The 12,344-nt window shown below is 33.8% G+C and overlaps 1 protein-coding gene across 1 annotated transcript in view; it reads right to left on the reverse strand.

The window, feature by feature from the left end:
* Positions 1-9,913: 9,913 nt before the first annotated feature.
* Positions 9,914-12,344, reverse strand: part of LOC125682903 (multiple epidermal growth factor-like domains protein 11) — a 78,989-nt gene continuing 76,558 nt past the window's right edge. Inside the window, exons 10-12 of the mRNA XM_056163858.1 lie at positions 11,745-11,876; positions 10,436-10,506; positions 9,914-10,306 (exon numbers count right to left, since the gene is read on the reverse strand). Of these exons, the coding sequence (XP_056019833.1) occupies positions 10,295-10,306; positions 10,436-10,506; positions 11,745-11,876 (215 nt within the window). The 3' untranslated portion in view covers positions 9,914-10,294. The remainder of the gene's footprint in view (positions 10,307-10,435; positions 10,507-11,744; positions 11,877-12,344) is intronic.

A 12,344-nucleotide genomic window follows, 5' to 3' on the forward strand; every position in this document is an offset into this window, starting at 1 on the left:
CGTGAGGAGCAAAGATAGCGGCTTGGTAGAGCAATTACTGGATCCAGCAATGTATCTTTGTTTGTAAGGGTTTTCATGTAGTTTTTGAATCCAGTATAGGTACGGTAACTCATATTCATTCGACTCATTGACTGGGATATTAAATGTGTTTAAAACAGAAGCATAGTTTTGAAGAATTTCATCTTTTGATAGGGCTGTTGCTGTATAAGTACGATTACCAAAAGTGGAATTAATGTCACGTTCGTTTAAAATACTAAATATTTATGTAGCAATATTCCATTTCACCTACATATGGTGTTTATATCTCTCAACTGATTCGATACGCAAGAACTTGTTTTCCGTATAGTCAGTTTTTAAATCGAGGCAAGCTACTGACAAACAAGTTGATGATACAGGGGTTTTAACAGTCTCGATTGAAGTCAGCATTTCGCAAATTATATAGTCGTTATAACGATCTAATTCGTCATTACAACTTATCATTGGGTCAAATGCTGTCTGACGTGTTTCATACCGATTGTTAAGTCGTTCTTGGCACAACGATTTTGACTGCGGATTACTCCGTTTAGGGCTCACGGTGGGTGTGACCGGTCAACAGGGGATGCTTACTCCCAGGTATTTGATTATATTCTGAATTGCATTAGATAATAGCCCGGCCTAATACAAATGTATTTTCCCTATAAAATACCTTATTCATCCCTATCAAATAAAAACAAAATATTATTATGCACAAAAAATGAACCCCAAAATATATCTGTTTTAAATGTTTCTTGAATTAAGCTTGATCTGTGTTTTAAGTAAATTTGATAGATGCCAAATATACTAAATCAACTAAATCAAAATTATCGCTTATTTGGTAGCATTATTACGCCATGAATAAGGCTTTTCCCCTTAACAACAAAGGTTGATACACTCTGTAAAAACATAAATTCCATCCAGATTATTGCTTAGGAAAAGGTGTGCTCATCTGTCAAACAAAATAAAATTAATATTATATATATTGTGTGTGTTAATAGAAGACAACAATGTATTTGAATATGGATTTGTTGACGCATGGGCTGTATGTTTTCTAAAAGGAAAACCCCCTGAATTTATGAATTTTCTTCATTCATTTGCACATTTTGCAATTTTATGCCAACTTCATGCCACAGAACAATTTTTGGATCAAATTAAACATAGTTTTGGTTTTTTCCATATATTCCTTATTTGAATGCCAGATTTTGGGACTCGTACTGGAATCATCCATTACTGTAGAAACTGTATCTTCTTCTTTATCTAGAAATATTTTTAATCTTCCAGCAATGCACCTAGAAGCTACTTTGTATAGAACATTTAGGATGCTTATGGGACTCCAGTTTTTCAAATACTGTTATGGTTTTCCAGTTTTTGGTATGCATGTAATTATGCGTATTTTGTTAGGTTCTGTAAAGTGCATAGCCACTGGAAAATAGTTCTTGTGATAGAGAAGCCTAACTCTTTCCAAAAGATTTTTTTTTAAACCGTAAGAGAAGCCATATACTAGACCTTTTGACATCATAAGCAGTTGTTTCTGGAATAGAAATAGAAAACGGAAATTTTCATATTTCATTATACTGTCATGTAAAATACTCTAATCTGATTGAGAAGATAAAAAACCGTATTCTTACGCTCTGAGAATTGAATGCATGCGTTCCACGGTGACAAAATATAACAACAGTTAACAATACTTAACAACGGATGATATTATAAAGATCATCACATGCGTCAAATTTATGCGTGTATGGTTCGCCGTAGATTGTTAGACGATATTTAAAATAAACGTGAATACCTGCATTGATATACAAAACATCGCATGACAGTGATTGACAAAATGTCAACAGACGTGTCTCTCTGCTTTAGTGTTTATATAACATTCCGTATAATAAAACAAAACAAATATTGCATGTAGTTGATTGATTGATTGATGTTTTCCGCCACACTTAACAATATTTCAGTTATTTGGTGGCGCCCAGTTTTTCTATTGTTGGATGAGAGAACCCAGATACAATGTACCTGTGAAGAGATCAACGACCTTCCGAAAGTAAACTGGGAAACTTTCTCATTTACCGTAGCGAGCTGGATTCGAACCCGCGCCGACAAAGGTGAGAGGCCGGGTGATATTGAGCGCGATGCTCTAACCACTGGGCCACAGAGGCCTCCGTATCTAGTTGAGGGTAATATTGAAAATATTTACCCCTCAAAAAACCCATTGTTGACTTCGGCTTCACCTTAATGTCACCCCAACTACGTGAAATATTTCCAAACAAAGTACAGTGTATGTACCGTAATTTGTGGAAACGTCACCAGCTTATTAAGATCAATTCTATGTAAAAATCAAAGAAATCAGATAGGGTCTGGCCACTCAATGTCACATATTTCTTTGATTTTCACAGTATTAACTTTACTTGCACCATCTTACATAATTTCAACCCCATCACCAAATTTCTACCATCCGTTGCCATGGAAACCGACAGCAGTCTATGAGGGCTAATTGAACTGCAAATTCAGCCCGTTTTGCCCATGTTTTGTCCTTGTGGTATATAAAAAATTAAAAAAGACAACAAATTTTCTCCATAAATCTCGATTCCCCATAAAATTCCCTCCTTATTTATGATATCTATATCCACCTATGGTAAAGAGTGTGTTACTGACCGCTGTACCAATGCATTATAATTTGGCACTTTGTCAAAACGTGATTTTTGGTTGGATTTCATTGATGAATTTAGATAATTTGGAAAATACATACAGCATAATCAATTGCCATCAAAGGATGTCCATATCAAAGACTCTTAATATATATAAAAAGATTAATGGTGAAACGTAGTGCAATTGATCTGCAGTAGCATGAAAACTGTAGATTTGGGCATTTTGCCAAAACGGGATATTTTGTTGGATTTCGTTGATGAATTTAGATAATTTGGAAAATACATACATCATAATCAACTGTCATCAAAGGATGTCCATATCAAAGACTCTTAATGTATATAAAAAGGTTAATGGTGAAACGTAGTGCAACAGGTCTATTGTAGCATGAAAACTGTAGATTTGGGCATTTTGCCAAAACGGGATTTTTTGTTGGATTTCGTTGATGAATTTTGATAATTTGGAAAATACATACAGCATAATCAACTGCCATCAAAGGATGTCCATATCAAAGACTCTTAATGTATATAAAAAGATTAATGGTGAAACTTAGTGCAATAGATCTATTGTAGTGCGAAAACTGTAGATTTGGGCATTTTGCCAACACGGGATTTTTTGTTGGATTTCGTTGATGAATTTAGATATTTTGGAAAATACATACAGCATAATCAACTGCCATCAAAGGATGTCCATATCAAAGACTCCTAATGTATATAAAAAGATTAATGGTGAAATGTAGTACAATTGATCTATTGTAGTACGAAAACTGTAGATTTGGGCATTTTGCCAAAAATTCATACTAATGACAAATAATACAACCTACACCATTTTCAGTTAAAATGAACAATATGAGCAATTGATATTTCAAAAATAAACATGGAGAAGTTTAACATATTAATAAAAATTAGTTAGAGTGATTAAAAAAAACCATGTAAACATAAACTGTAATCCAGTAGTACCCCCCCCCCCCCTCCCCAAACACCAAGTAGATTTTGCAATCATTTCCATAAACGAGCTATATTACATGTACTGTATTGCCATGTAAACTATTATCAATAACTATAAAAAGTCTTCTCAAGATATTGGGTAGATACCAATAAATTGTTCATTTTACTGCCTTGTAATTGCTGACCTTTGACCTGGAAATCATTAGAGTCATCTACTATTCATAACCAACCAACATATGAAACATCATAATTGAACAACAGGCCCAAGATATGGGGGCGGGTTGCACCATTGCATAGAGTACTAGCTACATTGCACCTAGCAATTTTTAATTGATTGATTTGATATTTTCTGCCACACTCAACAATTTTTCAGTTTTCTGGTGGTGCCCAGTGTTAATTGGTGAAAGTGAGAACCCAGATACAATGTACCTGGGAAGAGACCACCGACCTTCCGAAAGTAAATTGGGAAACTTTCTCACTTAATACCAGCGCGAGCGGGATTCGAACCCGCGCCGACTGAGGCCGTGTCATTTTGAACACTATGCTCCAACCACTCGGCCACGGAGGCCCCTACCATTTTTAATCTTTTGACCTGAAAATCAATGGGGGTCATATACTACCGGTGACCAACCCCTGTATGAAATATCACTATCAATCAAAGGGTTCTGAAGAAACTGGTCAAACATCAATTGTACAAAGTATTGTATTGCACCTGGTGACCTTTGGACCAGAAAATCAATAGGTGTCATTTCCTACTGCAGAAACTGCGTGAAACTTTAAAATTTATTGAAGTTTGTTCAGTGTTACTGTAATCTATGTTGACATACCAGTAATTAATAAATTTATAATATTAACACAGAACAACTCATTTTTGCAAATTTGTTTATTCAACAAACATGGATCACAATGTTATCCAAACAACACAATCATCTTTTTAAAAAAATCATTATAATAGTGATTTTCCTTCAACTGTTCAGTAATAAATCCTTATTCAGTAGGCTCACATAAGACACTTGCAGGTTAATTTTGCAATGTTTTAGTTACATTAGTCTTCTGACACCAAAACTTGATCTTAACTAAGTCATGGTGTTTCCTTAGAAGAATAGTTTACTGAATCAGGATGGACTTGTGTCGTGAGGTGTGTTCATTGAGTGTAAAACTCACAGGTTTTTTTTTTCCATTCTCAAGTTCTCTTCTTTGTCTTCTATATCATATAAGAGTCATGGAATGCATCTTCTGCTCTTCAAGTTCTAAAAAATGTGTTGAACAAATATTGAAAAGTTCATCTTATTTTTCACATTTTCATACAGTACACACCTAATTCAATTTGATTAAACTAAATTTACATGTACAAGATCATTCATGATGCTAGAATAGTAATTTTACCACTTAATTAATTACTTAGTTGATAGATTATCATGCCCGCCCACCCGCCCCTCAAAAATCATCTGTGAAATAAGCATAGATTTATATATCTGGCATTAAATTATGCACTTCTGTTGACAAAAACTCGTTTGTCATCAATATATTTCTCAGAAAATAAAAATCAAAAAATAAAATCTTCCCACAGTCTGCCCCATACTTTTTGGTGACCCGGGATGATAATCTTACTAATTAAGTTGAATTGGCCTAAAGGATGTTATGTTTTGATACAGTTTGCAGGACTCGAAATCAACATATGTCCGTCAGTCTGTGACTGGTTAAAAGTCTGTCGGACTGACATACATTTGTTACAGTCAGTCCGATGGGACTGGTCAATTTTCTAAAACGTCATTCTGGAAAATAATCTTATGAATCTTAAATGCGCATTTGGCATTCCTCTGTAGATATCAGGCGTACCCAATTAGTAAATATAAATCTCACATAAGTATTACAATATTGTCTGAGGCATATTGAGTTAAATTACATATTTAATTTTAATAACATTACCAAAAATTTTATTTATTTCTGGAAAATTCTGGTGGACTGGTAAATTTTCTGCGGACTGGTTGAAATTATACCCCATCAGTCAGACTCGACTGAAGACATGAAAAGTTAGTTTCAAGCCCTGGTTTGTATACATGTGTTTATGCTGAAGACCTATTAATAAATTAACAAGATGTCCACAAACGTTATTGGTTACCTGAGTATTAATCAAATTTTAAAAAATTCAAAGTATCACTATAGCTCTAAGAGCTACGAAATCCATGTTATACACTATATGACTCTTTTGGACCCACATTCACAACCCTGTGTTTTCGAAATTCGCAATTTTGGTACCCCTTTCTGTTTTTCCTTCATAAGCATTCAGCTTTATTTAAGGTAGTTCCACCCTCCTGTGACGTCATAAGATTTTGCGGAGTCAATGATTTAATAAGATTTATGCATAACATGAACATAAATTGTGTTCGAGTCTTTTTCAATAGTTATTGTAAAAAATCTTGTATAACCATAAAATATTTCAAACGTATATGCATAATCAATGAGCTATATTTTTCACAATGCTATACGAGTTATTTTCCCCTGATTACAGGGAGCGCGCAGCACATTACTGTCATTCGATGGTGTCAAGTAAGGAATAAATAGAAAATTTGCAATCTCTGATTGCAATCAATTGCCAGTTAAGGAATTTTTCTAAGAATTAAGTGTAATGACTTGAAAACAGTATAACTGAACAAAATGTCTTAGTCACTGATTACATGTATGTGGCCCATGTGTGTTTTTCTTGCAAGCAATGTATGGCCATGATGTAACAAAGTCTGTAAATATTAACTAGTCCTCAATTTCTTTAGATCAGAATCATGATGTCCTTAGTATATCAGCAATTCTTCATTATAAATTTCTATCAATATTTTCGACAATCAAACACAACAAAACATGCAATAAGATATGCCTAAAACACATGTACAACCAACGCATACATTGTACATTATCAATTTATCGTTTCACAATGAACAACACTACTTGTTGCTAAATGTACACCAGATGCCAATAAACAAAGCATGTTAATTATCTTGAATTGGCATCTCTAGTGTAAAATTTTTGTTAGAATTTACTTGTCAAGAATTTTCAGGCAATATTATGAAGTCACCCCCCCCCCCCCTCCTTATCACATGTATGCTTTCATTGTGCTCTTAATTCTAGGTGTCTGTTGTTTTAAAAACAGACTACTACTGAAATCCTCAGTATTAATTGCATAATTTGGACACAAATAAATGTCAAATACACTTATAACCCCACCCCTCATACCCCCCCCCCTCCCCAACTCTACAATTTAACGAAGTGTATATCTTAAAAAGTTTTCTCCATAAAATTGAAGAAATCAAACCCTGGTTCTATCTTTAACAAAATTCTCAATTTTGGTATAGAGCATTTTTAAAAGTACCGTCAATCCAGAGTCCTTAAATTTACAATCTATGTTAATTCCCCTTGTCCCAAAGATGCTTAAAAGAAATTTGAAAAGAATTGGAAGGGTAGTTATGAAGAAAAAATATTAATGTTCAATTAACGTCTTATGATGACTGACGCAGACAAATAGCAACATGTAGGTCACTTGAGTGATTCTCAACATTGACCTAATTAGAATTAATCATTTTTACAAATGATACTGAGCTCATACACATGTGTACATATATATGTGCGTCATTGGCAACAAAACAACTAGTCTTTTTGAGTATGCTAATTAACTGAAGTAATAAATTTTTTTTAGGAAGTTGTGATGAAAACCTTTCAAGTCATCATGTCACATAAAAAATGGATGGTCTCATGTGATTATTCTAGAGAATTCAGTTCCCATGCAGGCTCTATAACCAAGAAACTAAACTCAATGTACCACATTCCCCACATCTATTAATTTGTTTTAGGATTTATAATATTGGGATTCAAATTTGAATTTCAAATTATGTATTCAATGTGTATGTATTAATGCTGAATATTTACCTCCTCAAAATCAGCAACTTGGTCAACTCCATCTTTAGGTGATTTGCACAGTATGATGCTCATACAGCTGAAACACAGAAAAGCACACATTAATTACATAAAATAGTGGTCATGTACTTTGGCCAAAATATGTGATTATTGGATGAAAAAGTAAGAATTCAAAAGTATTTGAATATTTACAATTTACATTAAATATTTTTTGATTTACTTCAGTTGACAGGACCTACATGTATTAAAATTTGAGGGCCCAGTTACAGGACCCAATTCAAAATCATCAATTTTTCATTATTTAATTTTTCCAAATCAAGTGTCCTAAAGTTCATAATTACAGAGATGAGAAAACTTTAAATCATAATAGTATTTGTGTGATTTCTTCTGTAGATTAGAACCATCACATATTAGTGGGGGTTACAACAGGTAAACAAACTTCAAGGTAGCCTGGCTCACCAATATTTATGATTTTAACAATCTTTATCTAGAATGCACACAGGACATTCACATGTTTGTTTGTATTGTAAACTTGACAGTCAGAGAGAGAGAGAGAGAGAGAGAGAGAGAGAGAGAGAGAGCATCACTTAGGATTACATAAATTAAGCCTTGTCCTTTTGAAAATTTCCACATGAAACATGATTTTATAAGTATTCTCCAATTTTTACAGATCCTGAACTCTGTGTAAATGTGATAGGAAAGTCCCTGAGTGAATGTTAGGTTGGGGACATACTTAACTAGTATTCTATATTGTACACCCATGCAGTAAATGACAGGACTACTTACAATGTTCAGTCTACATGTATACCATTATGACTATAGCTGACTAGCCTGGCTGGCAGTATAAAATAAATTGGGGTTCTCATATGTTTACTAAAAACCAAATTTTCTGATACATTTTATTCAGCCTTTACTTTAGAATTTGGATTCTAAATCAAATAGAATACTTACGTCAATACAAGTTCCAACACGGCAACAGGCAGGGCTTTTTCATATCTTCTATGAATATGTCTGTCAGCCTTCTGTTTCCCTGGTCATTTTTTAGTCGGATGTGATGCAATAAAGCGTTAAATTCCACAACATTTACTTTTCCTACGAATACGTAGACGATTGGATGCTTGAGTCCGATGACTATGACAAAGATCAAACGGATTTGTATTCCATGAAATAAACCGGAATCCTTTAGTACAATTGAAGATAAAGATCGTGGTAGTGAATTAAGTGAACAAAGAGCATCTGATATTGATAAACTTCTGAAGAACAAATTGAATAAAAACTCAATTTCCACTTCCTGCCATACTGAAAACAAATGAAGGCTGTTCATATCTCCAATACAAGAGAGTGTTACAAAGGGCAATAACTCTTTCTGGTGTATTTTGGTTTGTGCACCAGAGGAAACTACTGGTTTATGTGTTTACCTTTGGTTTCTCCACAAATGTGTTTCTGTACCTTTTTAAAGTAAGATTCAATACATTTTACTAGCATGTGAGTTTACACCAAATGACTGGGCAAATATATTTTATCCCTCTCTAAAAATTACATATATCAAACCCTTATACATCATAAGAATAATTATTTCTATTGTTTTCAAGCATTAAATAAATACAAAAAGATTTCTAAAAGCTAGAACCTAGCTCAAAATAATTTTTACAATTGTTGTTTTTATAAACAATAGCGTTTAATTTTTGATTATTCAAAATATAACATACATGTACATATCTTGTCCAGCTGTTGTTAGAGGATCGGTTTCCATGGCAACCGTTGCTATGTCAAACCTTTGCATGTCCTTTTTGTTTTATACCTATCATAATATTGTTACACACAAAGTTTCATAAAAATCTGTGACATACCGTGGCCACTGAATTTTGATAGTTACATAGAATCAGTCTTAAGCCGCCTACAACCGTAGTTGTGAGGATTCTTTATCATCACATAATTTTTCTTCAACATTTGTCCGATTTAACAGTACATTATATTTAACAATTCTGATAAGTGTAATAGAGATTCCACAATTAATTTCCAAATAATCAAATTTATATCATACACCCTTTTAATACTACATACTCTATTTATCATTGTATATCTATTTCATCTTCGTTCTTTACACACTGAACTTAACTACGGATCACTCCGTTTATCTGATCAAGACATAGGAATCATGGCGGATAAGACCGGTAGACAGGGGGTGATTACTCCTCCTAGGAACATGATCACACCTCTGCTATGCTCAGAGATCCATGTTTGCTAAACTCGTAATTTTGTATTCTTTACAGGAGATATGAGATTGATCACTGTTCGTTATCTTCTTCACCTTTTCATATTTCAATAAATGTAGCTTTAACATGTATGAACCCTGCTTATCAAAATGTGAAGGTGAAGAAAACATATCCGTTTACCTGATCAAGATATAGGGCTCACGGCGGGTGTGAGCGGTCGACAAGGGATGCATACTTCTCCTAGGCATATGATCCCACCTCTGGTGTACCCAGGTGTCCGTATTTACCCAACTATCTATTTTGTATTGCTTATAGGAGTTATGAGATTGATTAATGTTCGTTATCTTCACATTTTATCAATAAAAAAGCATAATCACGAAAACAAGAAGAATAAGTTTTGTTTAAAATACATTTTATGAATGATCTCTTAATGACAGGTTCTGGTATGAACTATCATTGTGCATGTTGAGTTCCTGATACTGGTGTACATCGTTATTGCTGACTTGTGATGGCGGTGATATTTCGGAACTAGCGATATAGTCCGAGGAACCCTTCTCTTGTTTTCTGTTATAGATTACCCTATAATGTAGTATAATTGTTATTAATAACAAAGACGTTTTTGACTCATTGAGAATATTCATAACCCTCAAACAATTTTGTTTACCTCAATAATATAACAATGACAACAAGAAGGACGAAGTTGATTACCAATGAAATAGAAAAGGCTGCGATGTATGCATCTGGAGTACTATAGTCGTTATTACGGGCAATAGGTGCGTCTGAAAGTAATATAAAGATATTCAAATTCTTAATCTATATTTACTCCCTATCACTAGAACATATGGAAGATTACAAATTTGTGATAGACAACAATTCTATTAAAGATTCTAGATATTTTGGGGGGGTGAGAATGGGGATTTTTCGAAAAAAAATTATATTATATTTTGTACAGCTATGGAGTAACTAGATACTGAAAGTGACCCATAGTAGCTCACAAAGATTTAACAGAGATCAGCAGATAAATTCACTGGTAATACAACTGTAGAACAGTGCTGGTTGAACTAAATTAGAAAGATCTCAAAAGGTAAAAACGATGACAAACTTCGGTATTAAATTTAAGTGAGAGTTATCATTAAATATTCGTGATATCGCGAGTAAAACAGTAACTACAGTGCGGAAACTTTTCAAGAAAGGCAAAAGTCAAGAAAAATTTGATTTGGGGAAATAATATTCCAATTCTAGTTTCTGACTATTTCAACGTATAAGTTATTGGTGTGACCAGGGGTTCGTGTTTGCCAAACTATCTACTTTGTATTGCTTATAGGAATTATGAGATTGATCACTGTTCGTTATCTTCACCTTTTTTTAAGTTCAGAGAAATCAAATACTGGTTGAAATTCAGAATTATGAATATCTTGAGACTTTAATTACATATCCTAAAGCATATTATGAACAGCTTCTCTTATGTATTGTTTTAGCCAAACCTGTCAAATGTATGGTCAATAAAAGCATATGGCACATTGGATTTACTTATACAGGTATGTATCTTAAGCATCACAATATTCTGTCAATTACAAGTACTGCGGAGGCTGAAAAGGTTATATTTATTGCAGCGTTATTTAATACAGAGAGTCTACACGTCGTAAGGCTTGGCCAAGGCAGCATTTATTTAATTGCTGTTATAAAATTTAGAAATTCATTTCAAAATTAAGGATTATCTCTCTCACGCATAGCTCTTATCCTTAGACGAATTTGACTCCACTTTTTTGACACACTGTTTGCCCCTATAATAGCTCTAAAACTTCATTGTTATTTCGGATTTCAAACATTTCGGTTTAGCATCACTGAAGAGACATTATATTTTTAAATGCGCATCTGCTGCATCAAAATTGGTACCGTATAAGTTTTACATTGATGTCATGATTTGTATCTCAAAACGAGGACTTTACAAGCTTGATATCTGACTTTTCGGTAGATAGATGAAATAATTGTGTATAAATATAAGTTAGACACTTACTTTCACTACAGTCAGGACATACCGTCCACCCAGCGGAACACGAACAGGATCCGTCAACATTGTCACAAACGCCGAGGCAGTTCTGAGAACAATTCTGGGAACAGTTGAGTCCATATGTTCCTTCGACACATGCTTCAATACATGTAATACAGATAGTTTCAGTTAATGAAAGAAATGAATAATTCTTGTTAGGACCAATATTAGGTTAAACGGATGAAAGATAAGGAACAGTGACCAATCTCATAACTCCCATAAACGTTTGGTAAACACGGACCTCTGGATATACATTATTCACAACACATCTTACGACTAAGCTAAAAAAAATAATTCTGTCTGAAATTAAATACCGATCACAAGGTCATAAGTATGTATTCAAGTTCTATGAACCATGAATGTACTTTACATATTGGTTAAGAAAATATACAAGAAATGAAAAATTACAGTGTTTGTAAAGTTTGTATTTTGTGATATAGAGCCCTCAGATGCCTAGGAGGAATAAGCATCCCCTGTCAACCGATCACACCCACCGTGAGTCCTACACCTTGATCAGGTAAACGGAGTTATCCGTAGTCAAAATCAATGTGACAAGAATGGCTTAAT

The sequence above is a fragment of the Ostrea edulis genome, chromosome 4 (genome assembly GCF_947568905.1).
Source record: "Ostrea edulis chromosome 4, xbOstEdul1.1, whole genome shotgun sequence".
Classification (NCBI taxonomy): domain Eukaryota; kingdom Metazoa; phylum Mollusca; class Bivalvia; order Ostreida; family Ostreidae; genus Ostrea; species Ostrea edulis.